Here is a 21,649-nt window from a genome sequence, read left to right as displayed (position 1 = left end):
CACATTTATTAAACTATATCGCCCTCCCGTTTGACAGAAGCACAGAAGCGCGACGGGTCAGAGCCTGACATGAAATTGCTCTAAGTTCTTAGAAACTGTCATGCACAAAGCCCAGCAGGTGTTTCTGCAGTAGACTTCCATTACTGTATGTTACCCATTAAAATGTTTGCGCGCACACACAAAGAGGAAGTCAGCCTCACTCGCATGATTACAAAGATATTTTAGGGCATAACCTGATGGCGTGTGCCAACCTGTGGCAACTTGAGACGTGGTTGAGAGCGACACCCTGATGTCAGGATGTCAGGCTTTCCTAAGGTGGGGAGAAGAACATGGATGAAAGCTTTACTCAGATTTCTTCTCTTTAATTTAGTCACTTACACAACCTGCTGGGACTCATTGTGAAGTCACAACTATGATTCACCAATCATATGCTGGCGCTCAGATGTCACATGCTTTGAAACATGATTAATACCTGTCAGCATATCAGTAGTAGCCAAAAATGATGTTCGGGGGGGTATATTTGTACAATATTTGCTTTTAATGCCCCTTTAGGTTCCATAAAATAGTAAATATGTTTGGTACAACATAGATGAAATACTAAACGTTTTAGGTATTTATTGGTCAAAATGATATTTAAAACCTATTATTAATATTTGTTGATCCTCACTTGTAGTAAGATTGTGTAGTTATTCTCCCTGTTTTTCTCAAAGTTGAACCTTAACTTACATTGCAAGCACACCCATGCAACATGCATTCAACATTGTTAATACATCTTTATTTAATATATTTAAATAGAGAGGGAAGACGTCAATTGTTCAAAGTTAGACTTGACTTTTGTATATCGCTGTATATCACACCTCTCCTTGCACTGTATCCTTTCAGAGATTTATATTCTGCATTATGTATACAGTGCATGCGTTTATTTAATCTTTGTCTTCATTCAATTGATTGCTTTCATCATTATCGTGATCAAAGATCAACATTATAAAAGAAAATAATCGTTCTTACTTTTACATTATTTGTATTACCGTGTTTACTTCTCGTACTTGAGTACAGTTCTGGCAACTCTGCATAGCTTTGAGAGCGACAGGTTTATGTTTGCCTTTGAAATATAGTGAGTGTGTGTCTGTTTGTGCATGTCTGTGCACTCAAGTGTTTGCAATGGTGATTATGACCCTGGGTTGTGCGGGGTTATTATGTGCGTAGGTGACAGTGAGATAGATCCCAGTTCTGAGAAACGGGATCGGCCCGTAGTTCTTGAGGTTTATTATTAGCTTGTGTAGTTGCTGTGTTTACTTCAGCCGGAGCACAGGGAAGCCCCTCGAAGCATGACAGAGATCATTGCCATCAACCTGTTCCAAAATGCCACATATACATTGTTTGGGGCTTCAGCTGGTGTCATCCAGCCTGAATTCCTCTCCAGAGCTACTAGCTTTTAAACGACTATGGTGGGATCAGAAATGAAGTTTGGGACAAGGTTAAAGATGTTGTTGGTTTGTATCTCTTCAACATAATTCATATTGCCTCTCAAGCTCATGATGAATGACTTGAGTGCAGGCAAAGAGCACATTTCCATCCAGTGCTTTCTCTCTGGAACCGGGCCATTTTCCCAGAACGCCTCTTACAGTAGTTTAAAACTGACATAGTAAATGTGGGAAATGTCTGGGGAAAGGGCAAGTGGATAAATTAACTGTATAAACAAGAAAACCATCAGGAGTTTAAGGTTAAAGATAAGAAACAGAACTATGGGTGAGAACATCATCGAACAACTGTAGCAGAAAATCAGATATCCATTGAATAGGATCTGTAGCAATTCATAGGGTTGTCTTTTAGCCCTGTGTCAGCCGCTGTAGTGTTTCGGACGGGTGGAGTGAGCCATCGGTTGCAATTCACAACATCACCACTAGGTGCTTCCACAATTTCCACATTGCTCCTTTAACTGCTCAAACATTTATCACAGAAAATACAAAAAAGACTCAAAAGCATATTTCATCTTAGCTGGTATATTAATAAATAATTATTGTAAAATGGTAAATCATTGAAATTAATACGGGTTGGTTTCCTGAGTAGTTGCAAAACATCAACTAAATTTATTGCAGCTGTCTTTTTTTATTTAAAATGGGTTCTTTTCTCTTATATCAAATCTTAGTGTTTGTCTGCAGATACATTTATTATGAGGTCATGTAGAGTTTTGCTTTTCATCTACAAGTCAACATTTCCTTCCCAGGAGAAAGTTAAAGGAATTCCTCACCAGTGAGACACTTTAGCCTAACAAACTTTTCTGTAAAATATGTTCCCGGTTTTTTCTCTCACACTGGCCTTCAACCAGCCATCCATAAATAAGTAATGATCTCAGCCTTTAAAAAATCCAGGGCACAGTGGCGTGGAGGAACCGATTTAAAATAACATTATTAAAAATCCCATGAATGAGGATTCTTATGACACTGTCCCAGTCTTCTGGCATTCAGCCTTTTCTTTCTTTTGGGGGGGCATTCAGTCACAAATTAAGCCAGACTAATGTTTGAAAACAGTGCTACAGTGTTTCAGTAAGTACAGGAGACAAGATCTTCAGATGCTCTGGATTGGTATATTTAGGCATATTTGTAGCTGTTCACAATGGAAAAACCTAGTTTGTAAAAATAGCGTTTAGTTCCGACAGACCATGTCAGTGCTCATCCACTGCCTACGTGCACGATACATGGAACAAAATGCCTGTGAACAATAATGTGATCCGATCCCTCTTCCTTGCTGCAGGATTAGAATAGAGCTATACACAGACATATGTTGGGTGTAGCGAAATGGTTATGATTTTGGACTGATAAAAAAAAGGTCAGAGGATCAGGTTGACTCAGAAGCAAGATACTGTATTTAGTTCATAATACATCATTGTGCCCTAATTTAGAGATTAAGAAAGGTTTATAAGCTTGATAAAACTGTATTTGGTATATAATGTTGATTATCAAAATTTTTTTCATCCAACTATGATTTTAAAGAAGAATTCATTGGGATTTTAATAAATTATTATTAAGTTCACCTCAATGCGGTGCCAATGTACACCAGGAGCGTCTCAAACGTGAAGCTGCTGGATTCGCGAGACCACAGGATTTGCCTGTCCGACATTGTTTTGTCTTGATTTTTGGGGTTATATACCATAGGGAAGTTGGTTATGTTTTTCTGGTATATTGTTGTGTTTATTGCTATGGGTCATGCTTTGTTCCCTTACGAAAATTAACCGTGGTTTACTACACTTAGAACAAACATGTGTATTATAGTTAAACAAATGTTTACCAAAAAATAACCATGGTTCGAGAATTAACCTCTCGTCGTCCATTTATTATTTATGTCTTTTATGGATATTTGATGTGAAATACGAACTGCATAGGTATTTTTATTTTGACATAGAATTTGAGCGGCTTGGACGCGGCGTCCTTCAAAAATAGATTGTGTCCGAAATAGCCCCATTCCCTAATACAGTGCACTATTTGAGGGGACATCCATTATTAGTGGTGTCCGAATTCGTAGTGGACATTATTGAGTGCAATCATTCAATCCCATGATGCATCATAATCCGAGAGTACAACCGATGTACACTCACGGCTAGCTGCTAGCCATCTATGATCAGATATAGTGGGCGATTATCGCTGCGCGGCTGGTATAATCAAAAGCATTGACTAGTGTCAGCGTTCTGCTCCGGTGGCCGCAAAGCGCAGCATACGCGTGCAGTGTAAATGAGGGAATTTAAATTATATTAAAGGTCCAATGTGTATTTGGATGATCTTTTGACAGGAATGCAATATAATAAACATAACTTTGTTTTCAGAGGTGTAAAAACACCGAGTCGTTGGCTGCAATTTGCAACGTCATCACCAGATGCCTCTAAATTTCATAGACTGAACTCAAATCAAAAGTCAAGATTATTTTCTATTGTGATCAACATACACTAATACTGTAGATAAAAATTAAGATGCAATTTACAACCCAGAACCAAATTACTCAAGAGAAATTTGTGTAATTAGTGTCCAGTAAGATATTTTTAAATAACTTTCTACATTATGCAACTAAAACTTCCTATGGAAACCTCATGATTTTGTCCTGACCCAAATATTTAGTTTTCTTTCAAACAATTCTTGTGCCAAAACGGGTCATGAAGTTAGTGAGGCGGAGCAGCTCCGTGTTTAGGAAAGATGCTGTCAGGACCAGCTCACAGCAGGAGTTTAGACGAGGCTCAAACTAGAAACCTCCAAAAGAAATATACATACGATGGCTTCTTTATACAGTCTGTGTCTATTTTCTGAGCAGACTGAACTAAACTGCTGACACGGCTACAAACTTTCCAGACTTAATGAGACGTCCGTATTCACCTGCCTCCAGCACTTCTGTATTTTATAGATATGGTGAGCAGCACAGTACAGTAATACTACATTACATCAGAGTGGCTGACAATTATTTTTGGATTGTGTATCTGAGTTAAGCTGAAAGTTTTGGGATGTGTGTCTCTTAAGGACTAAATCTAGTTTTCCACTACATGTTAATTGAGAGTTTTGGCGTCTCATTTCTCCCTGCAAAATCGCACATGGTTATTTACCGGCAACCGAGGGGCTGTTAATCAGGGGCAGCTTTTTCCAACTGGTTGCTCTGCATGTTTTTCTGTTATCAGCTTGTCTTTTGTATTAGGCCAGATATTGTTATAACCACAGAATGTCCCAGTCGTCTTGTCTAGATAATTCGCATGCATTCCTTAAGCTCCAGGACTTTAACATATTATAATGGCCCAACAAATGTAACCAAACAAAAATGGTGCCTTACAATGTCATTAGTTCAAATGTGTTTATGCTTTTTAAATTATTCATGTTTTGCAGATGCTGTTGATGTCATAATTCTTGTTTATTGCAAAAGACCATGTATTCAAATAATTGGAAAAATGTCCAAAACACCATATTTTCTCATTAAACATATTGTAAAACCGAAGTGAGACCTGTTTGGCTTTCAACATTTCTTTTTGCTTTTGCTCTAACATAACCTGCGTTATTCAAGTTCAAAATAATGTTTTTGCAGACCATTGGCACCATCGCAGTAGCTGGCATTGGCGAACTGAAAATGTTTGCATTTGGAAGGTTGTAAGTGGAAACTATGACTGCTTTTGTCATCCATTAATGATGTTGTTGTGAATGTTATTACTCTTGAATCTGACTCGTGGCACCAGCTGGCAAACACATACTCGCACTAAAAGATTCACAATTGTACAGGCCAGTTGGCAAACATCTGTACTTCAAATTATACACAGAACTTCTCAAACAAATAGATACTGTTCTCTACTACCTGGTTTTGTATAATATTTTACAGTCCTGTTCATCTAAAGACAAACTCAAAATCTTGTTTCAGATCTGCACCACAGCTCCTTTGCCATGTCCTTTAGAGGCTAAATTTAGATTCAGAAAATGTGAAATGTTATTGCAAAGAGAATGTTACACAATTTAACTTTTTTATGGCGTTTAAATATGTTTACTGGACAACTAGACAAATATACACAAATTACATCACTTCCTTCCTCAATCTTCCTCTCCAGTTGTATCACTTCCCCTCTTTTAGGTGTAAATGCATGATGATTGTAGGTAAAGGTCAATGTTTGACCTGACACTTGCTATCTGTCACGTGCCTCCATCCTGGAAAAAATAGATGCCGTCTCTTGCCAAAAGATAGTGGATTTGGTGGATGAATCCTGTTGGACAGGGATGAGAGAGCCTGCTGAGAATAGATCTGTGTGGCCCCAGCGCACAGAAAGCGGTCTGGAATCCCAGCATGTCCCTGTGGGTCGGGCCAGGGAGATTTTGTACATGGCTGGAGGATCACCCACACAGCTGCCAGAATCACACACACACCCGAGACACTTCGCCACCTAGTTAGAGCCCAGAGGAGAACACCTAACACACACATTGAGAATGTGTGGCATCTCTTCTGTCCTCATATGCGTGGTCATGGTGGTCATTTCGATCAGTCTACTCGTCTCTGAAAACTACAGTTTTTCTTAATGAAATAATCATTTGCAATAATATTAATTTATAAGGTTATCAAAAAGTCTGAGGTGCTAGAACGGTTTAATCATTATCTTTGCTTATAATATAAAAATCCTCTTTTACGTACTTTACTGTCTAACTTTGACCTTCCTGTGACCGGCCCCAAGCTATTTCTGTTCATCTAACATGTAGCGCTGGACAAGCGGTGCAGCGTTTGGTGCAGTAATACCTCTGAGATCAAAGTGGCGTGTGGTATGACGCTAACTTGGGAGTGTTAGTTGTGCAGTTCCACTCCACTAAAATCACATACGCTGTCAGAGGGCAACAATGTCCGCACGTCCTCCTAACCTTTGATTTATGTTTAAAGTCAGCTTTTTGTCATAACCTGGCACACCTTTCAGAGTATGATTCAGCGTCAAATGCATTCTTTTGATTGGTGATGTGTCATTGGGGAAATTAGTGGCTGAATGGGGCAGAGACAGAGAATAGACACTTAGTACACTGGGGCACGGCGAGCCTAGACAGCTGAAGCCATCTCTCATCTCTACACCTGCTCTGTTTTCCCTTGTGTACTCCCTCAAAGAGAGTGAGAGAGAGAGACAGAGAGAGAGAGAGAAAGAGACCACCACCACCTGCTGTGTGGAAAAATATGACAGATCCCAACATAACTGATCCCAAATCTGGGCTTTTTATGTATATTTGTGAGTGATTTTGTATTTGAGCTCATATTATTCACAAACAGTCAAACACACATAAATGTACTATTGTTTTGGAGACTTAAAGGGAAAGTTCACGCAAAAATAAGAATGATGTCATCATTTATTCAACCTCTTGTCATTTCAAACCTCTATGACTTTCTTCTACACAACAGAAAAAAAGTTATGGGACCTGACTGACTTCCATCATATGAACACAAAACCACTGACACATTTCTCAAAATTTCTTCTTTTGTTTTCCACAGAACCAAGAGTATTTTTTTATTTTGGGTGAACCATGCCTTTAAGTCATGGCCTTAGCCAGCTATGAGGTCACCGAGGTCCGGAACTCGGTTTCCTATTAAAGAAATATGGCCATGCTTTAAGTCTTTCTTAAAATTCTATTTATTACAAAAAATTGACATAGAAAAAAAGATAACGAACCTCAATATTGTTGGTTCCGTCCATGCTAGAAGTTAGTCATGAGCTCTTTCTGTTAAAACTGGGTGTCTGTGACCGGTTCATGGTTCTATGGAAACAGAACCACAGCATGTGAAAGTCATAATAAATTCCACCATGTGGTCATGTGGTAATACGTAAAGATTCTCTTCAGTATAATGTCAGGGCTATAAATGTACATGTGCAGTAGTTATATGGATGATTTCATAAGGACTTAAACATCCGTCAGTTAAAGAGCGCCAGTGGATTTAAAAGGCTTTTGTTGATATTAAATGCATTGACCTGATATTGTCTCTCTGGTTCTGTCTCTCAGAGTTACTGGAGACAAAAACCATACGGCCGTTCAGTTTTTCCTTCAACACCAGCGATTACCGAATACTTCACATGGACCAAGACCAAGGCAGACTCTACCTGGGCAGCTGTGAATACGTGGTCTCCCTAGACATGCAAAATGTCAATAAAGAACCGCTTATTGTAAGACAATAGAATGATTGGATTATTTCATTATTTTTCATTGTAGAAGGAAACTTTGTACAGTATAAAAAATAAAGGTGCTACGAATGATTCTTCACAATTCAGCCTAAGATTCTTAAAACAGCCATATCTGTCTTACCTTTATAAAGCCCCTTTATCTACTACAAATAGCTTTTTGTTAAACAGAATATTTCTGAGGACATTTAAGGTTCTTTATGGACCCGTACAACCAAAAATTTTAATAAACTTTATTTATAAATGTCTAAATCATATAGTTCAATTTCTAAAACATAAATCATTACAGTACCATGTTCAATAAAAATACTGTAATTTCATAATCTTGGTACTTATTTTATAAACAATAACGGAGTGTTTCATAAAACTCTGTCTGATTACAGATTCACTGGCCTGCGACAGCACAGAGAAAGGGAGAGTGTAAATTAACTGGAAAAGGTGGACAGGTACACGGTTCACAGTCTGTCATTTTTTACACTGAATTCTATACTATCGAATAGAAAACATCTTGTCTTTTTGTCTAATGTGTGTTTTGCAGGGAGAGTGTGCAAACTTTGTGCGTCTGATTGAGCCGTGGAACAGAACTCACCTGTACACGTGTGGCACAGGGGCTTATAAACCCATCTGCACCTTCATCAACAGAGGCTGGAGAGCTGAGGTACACACACATACTTTCAAAAATTTTACATTTTTACAATTTCAAACAAACGTTGTTTAGTATGTTGAATAATTAAATTCCATATTGGGGACCCCACAGCAACACTTAAAGGGACAGTTCACCCATTTATAAAAATCCTGTCTTGATTTACTCAACCTCGAGTTGTTCCAAATGTGTATAAATTACTTTGTTGTGATGAACACAGAAACATATATTTGCTTGTAAAATGCTTGTAACCAAAAAGTTGTTCTGTATAGTAGGAATAATTACAATGGTAGTCAGTAGTGCTCCAGAACTCTTTCCTACATTCTTCAAAATATATTGTTTTGTGTTCAACAGAAGAAATTAATTTGTTTAGCATTTTCCCTACTATGGTAGTCAATTATGGCCAAGAACTGTTTGGTTACAAACATTCTTCCAAATATCTTTCTCTTTGTTCATCACAACAAAGAAACGTATACACCAACTTGAGGGTGAGTAAAGAATCAAGACAGAACTTTCATTTTTGGGTGCACTGTTCCTTTAATATTTGCTTGCGTGTGTGTATGGTTGTGTGTAGGAATATCTCTTCCGACTTGTTCCTGGTTATGTTGACTCTGGAAAAGGAAAGTCTCCATATGATCCCCGCCAGGAGAACGCAGCAGCTCTGATCAGTAAGATCATCTTTCCCATCACCTCTCTCTCTCTTAAAGAAATAAAACTTTTGATAAATCATCTTCTTAACTCATAACAGGAAAAGTAATTAAAGCCGTATCAGATATCCCCAGCATAACTATTCTTTAGCTTGTCTCTTTTCATCACCTGTCTGTCTCATCTCATTACTCTATTTATCTTCTTCTCAGATGGGAATCTGTATGCCGGTGTACACGTGGACTTCATGGGTACAGATCCGGCCATCTTTAGAACCTTGGGGGACCGTCCCGCTGTCAGAACAGAGCAGTATGACTCCCGATGGCTTAACGGTATGATGTGTGTCTGGAGAGGTGGAGTGATGGGATTAAATCAAAGATTTGTGACTAAAATAATCTTCTTTTATCTGTCCATCAGAGCCTGTGTTTATAAAAATCCAGAAGATTCCAGACAGCGCGGAGAAGAACGATGACAAGCTTTACTTTTTCTTTCGGGAAAAGAGCTTGGATGCTTCAGGGGGCAGCGCTCCGAGCGTTCTCGCTCGAGTGGGCAGAGTCTGTCTGGTGAGAAGGAAGATCCAGTCAGATTTAAGTTTAAACTTCTGACTTAATATTGAACTTTTAATCAAGATATTTTTGTCATGCAAATCAGTTATGTTAATGCAGTTAGCTTAAAAGCCTACCATTTCATCTGTGTGTGTGCTTTCTCCTCAGAATGATGATGGAGGTCAAAGGTCATTGGTGAATAAGTGGACGACGTTCCTCAAAGCACGTCTCGTCTGTTCTGTGGTTGGTGCAGACGGGGTTGAGACTTACTTTGATGAACTGAGTAAGACATTTGGGGGTTTTTTTGTCGTGACATCGCGACCGTAACAGACTCATCGCCTTATTGACAATGTGTTTGTTTTGTAGGAGATGTTTTTATTCAGAGGACCCATGATGAACGTAACCCCATCGTGTACGCTGTGTTCTCCACGGCTGGGTGAGCAATTCTTCAGTGTGTACTAACCCTCGCATTGTTTCAAATCTATTTGATTTTTATTGAGGTGGAACACAATAGGCCATAAGGCAAAATATTTAACAAAGTGTCCAGACTGCTTGGAGCTCGAGAGTCTGGTTCAGTAATTTCTTTTGTTTCATGGAACAAACCAGTGGGATTTTCCTAAATGTCTCAGTTTCACAGAAGAAAAAAATTATACAAGAGGAAATGTTGACAGAAGTTTCATATTTTTGTGAATGTTTAATGTAATTTAGATTTCCGTGTATTATATTTTATTTGTTATGTGACACTGGTATTATCTCTCTTTTTTATCAGCTCTGTTTTTAAAGGCTCTGCCGTGTGTGTGTACTCTATGGCTGATATCAGAAATGTCTTCAATGGGCCTTTCTCTCACAAACATGGTCACAACTACCAGTGGACTCCTTACACTGGTAAAATCCCCTACCCTCGTCCAGGCACTGTGAGTTTCATTTATATATATCAGATTTAGGCTACTTCCTCTTGTTGATAGCCCATTTTTTAAAGCTGTGAAAATCACGTTGATATTTTTCTCTTTCTGGTATTGATTTATTCTTCAGTGTCCCGGAGGAACCTTCACGCCTGATCTCCACACCACTAAAGCCTTTTCGGACGAGGCTGTAAATTTTGTCCGTGCCCATCCTCTGATGTATCAACCTATATATCCTATACACAAACGCCCCCTTGTGGTCAGGACTGGTGTGGACTACCGTTTTACCACCATTGCTGTGGACCTAGTGGATGCCGTGGATGGAAGATATGAGGTGCTCTTCCTGGGCACAGGTTAGACATTTTTCATCTGCTATTTTTTTAGGTTTGTCACACATACAGGTTGTTTCTTCAGGTTGTGGTTGACTCTTCATTTGTCACTAAAACATGGCCATTATGATTTATTTATGATTTAACATGCCTGTTTTTAGATCGTGGAACAGTTCAGAAGGTGATTGTCTTACCAAAAGACATAAGCTCAACTGAAGAGCTCGTTTTAGAGGAGGTGGAAGTTTTTAAGGTTAGTTCAAGGTGTTTTTGTGTGGATTTTGCTAAAATGAAACTTCTGACATCATTTACTCATCCTCTTGTCATTTCAAACGTAATAATTTACATTTATAACAACGGCAAAAATAGATCTACTGTACATGCAACATAGTAACCTAATTCACTCTTGTAAAAGCGGTGCAGTCATGCACTTTAACCAATCCGTAAACATAATCTCGTGCCGTATTTTAGCAGAAATCTATGTCCGTGTGCGTCTGCAGAGCACCCAGCTATTATATTTGCTCGTTATATTAGTTGGAGCCATAAAATGACTGGTTTCTTGAAATACTGTAAATTTATTTTCTTGAAAATATGTTATTGATTGTTATCATTGTGTAATGAATGCAGATGTGCATTTCTGCTTTCACTATTTCCATACAGTGCATGCAACCATGTTAATAAAGTTTATGTAAAGTTTATTCAAGATACTGAAATATTTTCAAATACACAATGTTTACCTTCCCCAGTATTGTTGCACTGTATGAATAGTGGTTATAAAGCATGGGAAATTTGTAAAGTGTGTTGTGTTGCATACTTCTTGCACACAGCACGTTTTTAAGAAAGAAAAGTGATAGAAAAAGAAATGAGGGCCTGTGCCCGAGTAGAGCTTTAGGTCTATCAACGCCCCTGCACTATATTCGGTTAACAACGTTCTTCACAATATATTTTTGTGTTCTGTGGAAGAAAGAAAGTCATACAGGTTTAGAGTATCCTTTTAAATGATTAATTGTTACAACCCTAAATAGATTGTAAGTTTGTTTCTTCCCCTAATGTTTAGACACCAGCAGCCGTCAAAACTCTGAAGATATCTACTAAAAGGGTAAATTGTCTACATTAAATAAATGTAATGAAATAAACCTAATAAATATTTTTTGGTGTTTGTTAATTGGTCAAAATAAGTTGTGACAGTCAGTTAATGCATTTTTATCACAAAGTATAAAGATGATCAACACTGTGTATAGTTTATAAATGTTATGTTTCTCTTTTACAATTTACAGCAACAGTTGTATGTGTCATCAGAAAGGGGTCTTACCCAGGTGTCCCTGCACAGGTGTGCTGTTTACGGTAAGGCCTGTTCAGACTGCTGCCTGGCCAGAGACCCATACTGTGCCTGGGATGGAGAAACCTGTTCTGCTTTCACACCAGCTACAAAAAGGTTAGAATACATATTGTTATGATTTAACCATAAACTTCCATTCTTTAGCTTTGTTTAACATTGATAATCATGTAGTATTCAAAAATAAAATGCTGTTCATGTCTTACTTAAAGAGATAGTTAGAGAAAATTCTGTCATCATTTAATCACCTCTAGTTTTTCTTCTGCAGAACACAAAAGAAGATATTTCGCAGAATGTTGGTAACCATCAATGATGGCACCCATTGACTTGCATTGGTTTTGTGTCCATACTATACAGCCAGTTCGGTTAACAACATTTTGTTTTCTGTGGAATAAAGTACACCATACAAACAAAATGAGAAGAGGGCGGGTAAATGATGACAGATTTAAAAAAATTTAGGTGAGCCATGCCTTTAAAACTACTCCAACTTGTGTACTTATTGTTGGTTCATCAATTTCTGAAACCAAAGCTGGTGAATATTTTTTTCATTTTTGTAAAATTCTAGACTGAAAATAAGACTGAATACAATTTATAGAAAACGGAATATTTCACTAACAGTGACAGAGACAATCTATGACTGTTAATCATTAAAACATGTAATTGAAACTTCAGGAGAAGCAGGAGGCAAGATATCAAACACGGAGATCCTTTACGGCAGTGTCGGGGCTTTAACGCTAAAGGTTTGTAAAAACTCCATCATATATGATGGTGAAAATCTGATTCTTGCAGAAGCTTGAACAAGACCCTTGTCTGACCCTCTCAGTAGAGAAGCGTCTGAGGGAAACGGTACAGTTTGGTGTTGAAAGCAGCAGCACATTTCTGGAGTGCCAGCCGAGGTCTCCTCAGGCCACAGTCAAATGGCTCTACCAGAAGGACGGCAAGAGGAAAGCAGTGAGTCGACAGTTAGCGAATGACTCAAATTTAACCATAGCATTTTATGAAACACTTGTTTAACCACATTTTACATGAGGCTTCTTTGAATATCATTGTGCATAATGTGCGTTAGCATGTATATCATACAGCATCTCTTTCCACTTTCAGCTCAGTCGAGATAAAGACATATTGAAAACAGGACATGGCATCCTGATAAAATCTCTCACCCAGTCAGACGCTGGGCTCTACCACTGCCTGGCAACCGAGAACAACTTCAAACACACCGTGGCACGCATCGCTCTACGAATCCTGGACCGGGAGATCGTTGAGGCGCTAACTGAGCCGGACATTCCCATTGAGCATCGTCGCCATCATTCCCATCATCAACCTCCACCTCCGCCCCCACCTTTCCAGACCCTCCCACCCCCTCTCCAGTCCCACCCACAAGCAGAGGTGCGTCTCATGAACCAGTACTGCCAGTCCTACAGGCAGCAGATACAAAGCCAAGCCAACAAACCCAAACGCAACAACCGCAGACACACAGGAGAACAGGACGAGGAGGGGCCACAGGATCAGTGAGTTAGATGAGATTGTGGAACGGCCGCCAAGTCACTTTTTGACTGTGTCCCATCTACTGTGTGAACAGTGTAAATCTTTCCAGGCAAACTCAAGTTGTTTGCTGATTTGATTAGTTTGTTTCAATTGTTGTATTGGACTTCAAACTTTGTTTTGAAGTACACTCTGGTATTCTATATACTCCCCAGACAGTTTCTTTCATGTGTGTGACATGCACATGCCCCTTGCTGAGGTTTAAACACAATGCTTCTCAGTGGTTACAATGAATTCCTAAAGGTAATCCAGCTAAACCAGCAAAACTACTGCCATGTTATGTAAAATATAAGCTAGTCCCTTTTAAAGATACATTGATTCAGTGTAAATACTAAACGGGCGTTTTTGAAATGATGTTTGCTAAATGTTAAAGAAATCCGTGAGTGTGTTTCAGATCGCTTATTCCAGGTTTTCAAACTTTTTTGTCTGCCAAACCCCTTTGACCTAAATCATTTACTTGAAGTGGGCTACCCCTGAGAGGTACTCCCCCTGAGTCAGTAAATATTTCAATAATTGAATAGCACATTTGCATGTTGACCTTCAAAAACAACTATTATTTATCAGTTTTTAGTAGTAGTAATTTACATAACAATTGTTATTTCTAAACATTTCTTTGTTTGGAAAACCCTGGCTTATTCCATCTGGCATTTCTGAACCCCTAGACTGTAAAATTATTAAGCAGTCAAAAAGATCATATGCTCAGGTTAAAGACAGCATTTGACCTGAGCTCATCTGGAAGACGCAATATATCTTTGACCATGGAAGCTTGAAATTAACAGTTTTTATATTTTTCTATAGTTCACCTGTAGTTCTAAATTCCATTTTAGCTTCGATAAATATCTTGATCAATGACAGAAATGACAAGTTTAGTCGTAAAATGACTGTGAAATTTCAGTATCATTTGAACTGTTGGTGCATCGGTTTAAAAAGAAATTACACACAATAAAGTGAAAGATTCTGAACATAAGACATTGAAAATCAGGTTAAACTGTTGGTCAATAGATTAAAAATAAAAAAGGTTTTACTTTTTAAACGAAATCATTGTGTACAAATAAAATTAAAAATTTGTATCGCACAAATTTTACTAACTGTAATATGATTGGCTCATTTCCCAAGAAAGATATTTCATTAAGACATGACTGTGGACCAAAATAAAAGTCATGACAACACACATTTGCAAAAATAAACGTTCATAGGAATTAATGATCAGTTTTTTCTGATTAATGAAATCGGACCTGCTTCTTTATTGGCTGTAGCGTGAAAAGCTTTGAATATGGTTCAGGATACTAAAAATATTTTTTGTCCTGTAATTGTTTTCCAAACCACTATAATTAAGCAAACCTTTCCTTTACTGCTGTAAATAGGTAAAGAACACAGGTCAAGCTTTTCAGTCTGGTCTCCATATGTGTTTGACTGTGCACTATTATGATGGTCGGACCACTAGTAACATTGTCACTGAGCATTGCTAAAACAATCAGCTGTGCAATGTCTTGTATTCCATGATTTGTCAATGGTGAAATGTGGTCATGTTTCTGCTTGTGTATAAACACAGTATCTGTGCTTCGTGTTGTGTGGAAATTACACATGTACATAGAAAATGTGTGTATTCAGAGAGTCGGGATTAAAATTTACCATCTCTTATTCCTCATCTCTCCTGTGACCCCTTGCCTCTCTCTCCCTCTTTCACTCTCTCCCCCTTTCGTTCTTTCTCTCTCTCACCCACACCATACAACATATTTATTGTGAGAGTGTACATATTCATGTAAGTTGTGCGTGTTGGTGATGGGACACGGCTGGTTTTGGTGGAAACTATCATTGTATGTAATGTTTATTTTCAGGACCAGGGCACATGGAGAGATGCTAAGAAAAAGAGGTAGATGTTTTTGGAACAGTTGAAACTGTAGCTTATATAAAACAGGGTTTGATTAGAATAATTTATATGCATATAATACTATGGGCAAAATGTTTGTGTAATCTGTTGGCATGAAGTAGAAAGAAAATGGTTAACATAAAAAAATAACTGGTTTGTTTCTAATAGTTTTTTTGGGGACACAATTCACATTTCTAGAGTATTTTAAGCCAGAAATGTCTACCTCCTCAAGCACTTTCCATGACATATAACTAGCGACTGACAGGACCAGGGCCAAGAGAATCATATAATTTTCTTCTGGAAACTTGGTCTAGCCCACTGATTTCAACATCCCGAAAGATTAGAGACTGTGTGGCGTATTTATCTATATAAAGAGTTCACGAGTGATCATTTGGTGGTTTTAACCCTGGTGACTGGTCTTGAAGGCATGGTGAACATATTCTAAAGTGAAACCACATTTTTTACTCTTCATGTAGATGTTAATGTACAGAATGACAGCCAAGTGCATATACATAAACTTTCTTGTCCTGTTGTGTTTTTTCTTTGGTGTTGGTTATTGAACTAAACAGAAACTTCCTAACTATGGTTGCTTCCTAAATGCTTTGTACTCACAGATGTTTGTGTAGTTTTAAATGTGATTATTTGTGATAAATATTATTTCATGATATCTGTTGGGTTGGGAGTTCTAGGTGTTTTTTAAAGCAATAACAATAAAGTGCTGTTTTTGTTTTTAACCAGTTTTGTTTCTTTTAACTCAACCACCTACACAGTTGTTAAAGAAACAGTTCGCCCAAAAATAAAAAATCTGTCTTCACTTACTCACCCCCTTTGTTCTGTTAAACACAAAATAAGATATTTTGAAGAATGTAGCAAACAGTTCTGGGGCACTATTGACTACCATTGTAATTTCCCTACTATGATAGTCAATTGTGGAAAAGATCTGTTTGGTTACAAGCATTCTTCCAAATATATTTCTCTGTGTAATAAATGCATCCCGAGAACTGTCCCTTTAACGCATGAGCAATATATTGACTCGTGGCAGAAGAAATGACGTCAATATTTCTTTCTATTTCGTCTCTGTTAGGCCTGTAGGGGGAGCACATGTGCAACGTTTGTTTCCTCATATAATAAAACGTATCACTTATTAGAAACGTATTAGAATGTTTAGATATATTGACAAGAATAACATTACAGAACATTGGTGGGTGTTAAATAAATGTAGTTTGATATATTTTTATGACAAATACATCTTTAGTTCCCTAGGTCTAATGTTCTCCCATGTAACTACTACTTATGGGTTAAAGCTGGGCTTGAAGACAGAGCAACAAAGAAAGAGCGAGACAAACTGCATTATCATGAGTAAAAATACAATATATGACCACAGTTACTATAATTTAAAGGGTATATTTGTTTTATTGGATGTCAAGAAGATGTAGATCATTTATTGCAACCATAATAATGTCAGGTCAAGATGAGATGCCTATTGCTCAACTTAGTACAAGCATAAACTTTAATGGCATGTAAGTGTGTGAACCGAGAGCAAACAGAAACCCTAGTCGTCCCATTCCTCATCTTCATCGTCATCACCACCACCATCATCGTCTTCATCTTCTAAACAAAAATTAAAAACACACTGTACATCAGAGACATTAAATGAGTAATGTGGAGATTTTTGTGACATCTGTGGTGAGGTTGCTCATTCCAACGGCTAACTCCACCCCTCTACCCTCTCTTTCAAAGTACTACGGTGGCTGACACAGGTCTAAGATGTCGTCACATTTTTGCTTTCTTTGCTGAAGGAGATAATGTATTTGCAAAAACACGCTCTGTAAAGCAGTTTGTTTGTTTAGGGTTGCTGTAGAAACAACATGGGGAATTGCATGCAAGGGGAATGCAATGCAATGCAATGTACATAGAAATACTAAGCTCATACTAAGGTAATAAAAACATAATGTTTCATTTCGAAAGGTCTTTATACACCTCTGTAGACATGGTTATGTATATTGTATTGCATTTCAGTCAATAGATCCTCCTATATATTACACACAGCACCAGTTTAAAAAATTCAGTATGTTCAGTAGTTTACCTGAGGAATGGATAACTTTACACCTCTTCTGCATGACCATCATCAGAGCTCCTACAATGCCTTCTGAGGACTCTTCCTGAACTTGAGAGCAAGGCTCTGATGAATCCACCTGTGACGAACATCATGTCAGCTTTGTTAGAAAAACAAAACAAGGTAATGCCATTCTAAAATAAAGTACCGTATCTGTGTCACATACGTTCTTTAGCACACGTCCACGGCGGATTTCATCCAGTAAGGTTCCTCGTCCTCCACTATCAGGAGGAGGAAGGGGAGGAGCTGAGCTGGCAGGACTACTGGGAAAGCTGGAAGCAGAAGAAGGTGGAGTTGGTGGGGGAGGAGGGGGAGGTGGTGGACCTCCAGACGTTTGTGCAGTAGGTGGTTTATGACACTGGCTAGGGGGTGGCGGGGGAGGAGGCCCAGGTCGACCTCCAGGTGGAGCAGGTGGTGGTGGGCCACGATGTGGGGGTCCGGGACTGCGTACAGGTGGGGAAGGGCGAGGAGGTGGGGGAAGTCCACCCTGTGTGGGTGCAGGTGCAGGGGTAAAATGAGAACCTCCAGAGTGACCCTGGGAAGTAGTCGTTCCGTCTTTGAAGGAAACAAACATCAGCAAATTATTAATGATCTGACTTTTACATGTATGTGTGTGGTGAACAAAAATAAATCTGGACATCAAAGGTCCGAAATTATTCTTTATCAGTAAATTGATTTGCCGAAATGAGCTCACCCTTCCTCCTCATTTCTTCTTTAACTGCATCCAATCCCCCAGATTGCTCAATTAAATCGTAGATCACCTTAGATGTTTCTTTATCTGTCAGCTCTGCATCACTGATTCCAGCACAGTGGAATAGTTTCTTGAGGTCAGGGTCCATATTGTTGGTCTAAAATGGACAAAAAGTTTGTTTGCTTTATATTTGTGACATTTGTATACTCTATTCTATACATTTTGTTGCCATTAGTTGTCATTTTATCATTTAAAAGCTTAGGTGCTGGATTTGCAGGTCTATTGCTTTATGTATAAGGAGAAAGAACAAAAAACTTACATCAAAACCAGAGTTTGGATCCCACCCAATATGAGTGATGTGTCTTATGAGAGAGAAGCACAGCACATCACATAAGTAGAACAAAAACACAAGTTTCTTTAAAAGTTAAGATAAAACATCCCTACTTGAATCCACTGGGAGCTCCGATGTCTGCTTTTGTAAGCTTTGGAGCTTTCTTCTTTCCCATTTTGACCCTCTTGCCTATGGAGATGGAGGCTGGTGCAGGTGTGGGCAGAGGGGGAGAGCGGTACCTTGAAGCCAATATATCTGGGTTTTGGATGTCCACTGTTGCCATTAAAGTTTGCTGTGGAACTGGACCTGGACCATATATAACCACATCAAACCACCCCACTTACAAAGCATTAAAAAAATGTGCATGTTAGAACTGTGTTATATTTGACTCACCATTTGATGGGGGAATTTGTTGTAGAACCTGTTTTTCTGTTAATTGAAACATATTACATTTTAAAATGCATATCCTTCTAGACAAAAATGAATTGCTGCGTTATAGTGGTGGAAATGGCCAATATTATTCATTATGGGGAATCTACTAGGGCGCATATTTTATATTTATTTACCATAGATGTAAAAATGTAACTTAATTATTAAATGTACATATCGAGTTTCTAGGTTATTTTATGGATAAATAATTTAAATCCTCTACATTTCAAGGTGGAACTTTTTCTCCCTTTGAAATTCACTCCCTGGACGCCATTCCACGTTTCCCCCCCATGTCCATTCCTGAATCCTGGTTATAACCCTACAGTTGATGTTCAATGAAAGACAAAACTTGTTTAAAATCTAGACACATACCTTCAACTGGAGCATGTTGTCTTCTTTCTATATTTAAAAAGATCACAGATATCAAAAGAGAGATGTTAATAAAATATTAGGTACTTTAGTAAAATTCTGTTTTCAATATAATCTGTAAAAGTGACAGGTAACCTTGGCGGTTGGTTCTATGATTGACCTTCTCCCCGATAATGTTTCTGAAAAATTCAGCTTCTGCTTCGCTGGAAAAGTTCAGACCTACTTGACAGTCCTGTGACACAAGTGCATGTCAGCTTTATATTGAGATACATGTCAGATGCAAAATAACATTCGAGTTAGCCTAATACAAGTGAAAATATGGTGGGTTATGTCTAGGTAGTCAGTTCAACACCATTCAGCCTTATATGGCATTTCAGTGTGTTTATAGATTATTGTGTAGAGTATTATGCTTTAAACCTAAGGGTAGATTTTTTTTAAGAATTACTTCATGAAAAGTTAAAAATAGCCTAATCAAAGAGCGAAAAATGGACAAATGACATGTCTGATGAGACTGGTGAAGATGTCTGTACCCACATCTGCAGCAAAGCTGTGTAAGAACTGCGTTGGGCAGCAATATGTGAACGGACTGTACAGCTCCTGCTCCCAAATCATTTTACCTTCCTGAAATACACCAAACACATGCACACACAGCTTGACGCAGAAGTGCCACTTTATTTAATTCTAATATACAGTATTTGGTCTTAGAGATTCTCTAGTGAAGTAAACCACATTCTGTTTGAATAAATAAACTTTTATGTAATGGGATGACATTAGCATTCTTAAGAACATCTGATAAGACCAAAACATGAAATGCAATAAATCGATTTAAAAAAGAAAAATGCTTACTTTTGCAGCTAGTTAGACACTAATACAGTTAATGGCTTTAAATATAGACTATAAGCCACAAAACACTAATATTGATTTAATGGTTTTCTGAGGTTTACTCCAGAAGAGAAAAGAGAATGTAGTACCTTGATGTCAAAGAGTCGGATGTAATATGAACGTTTTATATTGTCCTTAACAAAACACATGACTCCTGTATGTTGGAGGCTCCATTGATTTGGACTGTGAGGAAGAGCCATGTACAGCTGAATAACTGCCGTGGCCATGGCCTGCACACACACAAATACACAATTACCTGACACAAATGTACATACATTACATAAAAAATAACAAAAATAAATGTACAAGGAAATATATCAGCATCCTCTACTACAACAGGAAGCGTGCTCAAACTGCATTTCCTGTCACTTTATAGTCAAACTTTACCATCACATACATCAGTTGTCAATGGAATTCAATTGGTATTGAAATTAAAATTCTCTTGAAGGTTAGTCATGCCTTCAAGATATATCTAACAAGTGGGAAATTAGTTTTCCTGACCAAAGGAGTGAAACCAGCGAAATTGAATCAGACTGTTTGGCTGTTACTTATGTCAGAAGGATGTGTTGTACCGTACGCAGTTCTGATCAACAGCAAAGAGAAAATTAAAGGACTTCTAAAGCTGGTAAATGTCAAATGCATGCATCCGAGTGTTGCTTTGACCTTTGACAGACATCAAACACAACATCGCTCACAACTGTGGCCTGTCCATCCCATCTCTCGTTTGAGATCTTGTATGCATACACAACTATAAAGTAGCAAAGATTAATGATTTGACAACACATTTTACCAGCGATTCAACATTCAATCTGTCATTGAAGCTGTAGATTTATTTTCACTTACCACGCATCTCCTTCCCAGAAGCTCAACCAGACTTTCATTCTCCTGGTTGCTGAGGAGAGAACTGTGCACATTCTCCTGCCCTTTGGTTTTTCCTTTGCTCATTTCTCTTTCAAACGGACTCCACACCGGGGTCCCTGCTCACAACGTCCAGAGTACCTGTCTAAAGAGGGTATTTTTGGGAGGATGTAGTCTCGAAGGAACCGTCACTTCCGTGTTCTGTGAGCTGATGTAAATGTAGCACAGCAAAGGAGAACAGGAAGAGCAAAACCACTGAGCAGATCTGTTCTGTGAATGCTTTGAAGAGGCACGTGCTACTTTGCTCATACAAAAGAGGGGCGACTTGGCTTTGTTGAATCTATATATAGTTAAAATATTTAAAAGCGACATATTTGAGATTCTAGATTTGGGTGTCCTAACTGGAAGGCCAAGAGCTTTGCTAAAACAATTGTCAAGTTAATTCTGACTACATCTTTTTTATATTTTGAAAATAATTTAGATGTGCACATAAAGTACATACTGTAT

At 38.2% G+C, this 21,649-nt stretch overlaps 2 protein-coding genes across 2 annotated transcripts in view; one reads left to right on the top strand and one right to left on the bottom strand.

The window, feature by feature from the left end:
- The window catches only part of sema3gb (sema domain, immunoglobulin domain (Ig), short basic domain, secreted, (semaphorin) 3Gb), a 31,371-nt gene extending 15,173 nt beyond the window's left edge, over window positions 1-16,198 (top strand). Inside the window, exons 3-18 of the mRNA XM_079468459.1 lie at window positions 7,482-7,642; window positions 8,041-8,103; window positions 8,196-8,315; window positions 8,875-8,968; window positions 9,158-9,277; window positions 9,363-9,508; window positions 9,659-9,773; window positions 9,857-9,926; window positions 10,260-10,404; window positions 10,523-10,745; window positions 10,883-10,971; window positions 11,776-11,817; window positions 11,996-12,153; window positions 12,727-12,794; window positions 12,878-13,005; window positions 13,156-16,198. Of these exons, the coding sequence (XP_079324585.1) occupies window positions 7,482-7,642; window positions 8,041-8,103; window positions 8,196-8,315; window positions 8,875-8,968; window positions 9,158-9,277; window positions 9,363-9,508; window positions 9,659-9,773; window positions 9,857-9,926; window positions 10,260-10,404; window positions 10,523-10,745; window positions 10,883-10,971; window positions 11,776-11,817; window positions 11,996-12,153; window positions 12,727-12,794; window positions 12,878-13,005; window positions 13,156-13,566 (2,153 nt within the window). The 3' untranslated portion in view covers window positions 13,567-16,198. The remainder of the gene's footprint in view (window positions 1-7,481; window positions 7,643-8,040; window positions 8,104-8,195; window positions 8,316-8,874; window positions 8,969-9,157; window positions 9,278-9,362; window positions 9,509-9,658; window positions 9,774-9,856; window positions 9,927-10,259; window positions 10,405-10,522; window positions 10,746-10,882; window positions 10,972-11,775; window positions 11,818-11,995; window positions 12,154-12,726; window positions 12,795-12,877; window positions 13,006-13,155) is intronic.
- Window positions 16,199-16,852: 654 nt separating this feature from the next.
- On the bottom strand, window positions 16,853-21,420 carry wasb (WASP actin nucleation promoting factor b). Its single transcript, XM_079468460.1, has 12 exons — window positions 21,128-21,420; window positions 20,374-20,514; window positions 19,937-20,023; window positions 19,538-19,634; window positions 19,406-19,432; window positions 18,998-19,033; window positions 18,718-18,910; window positions 18,593-18,635; window positions 18,277-18,430; window positions 17,749-18,137; window positions 17,553-17,661; window positions 16,853-17,077 (listed from the first exon to the last, which is right to left on the bottom strand). Exons 1-12 carry the CDS (start codon window positions 21,227-21,229, stop codon window positions 17,019-17,021), a joined length of 1,437 nt encoding a protein of 478 aa, XP_079324586.1. The 5' UTR covers window positions 21,230-21,420; the 3' UTR covers window positions 16,853-17,018.
- Between the last annotated feature and the right edge of the window lie 229 nt (window positions 21,421-21,649).

The sequence above is a fragment of the Barbatula barbatula genome (genome assembly GCF_947034865.1).
Source record: "Barbatula barbatula genome assembly, chromosome: 11".
NCBI lineage: Eukaryota > Metazoa > Chordata > Actinopteri > Cypriniformes > Nemacheilidae > Barbatula > Barbatula barbatula.
Note: the sequence above shows the minus strand (reverse complement) of the source record. Positions and strands in the feature narration are given on the sequence as shown.

Coding starts and splice junctions, on each gene's coding strand:
- wasb (XM_079468460.1), bottom strand. CDS start 21,229: ATGAGCAAAGGAAAAACCAAAGGGCAGGAGAATGTGCACAGTTCTCTC. Junction 19,034..19,405: donor ACAACATGCTCCAGTTGAAG/GTATGTGTCTAG, acceptor TTCAATTAACAG/AAAAACAGGTTCTACAACAA. Junction 18,636..18,717: donor GGAGCTCCCAGTGGATTCAA/GTAGGGATGTTT, acceptor CTCTCTCATAAG/ACACATCACTCATATTGGGT.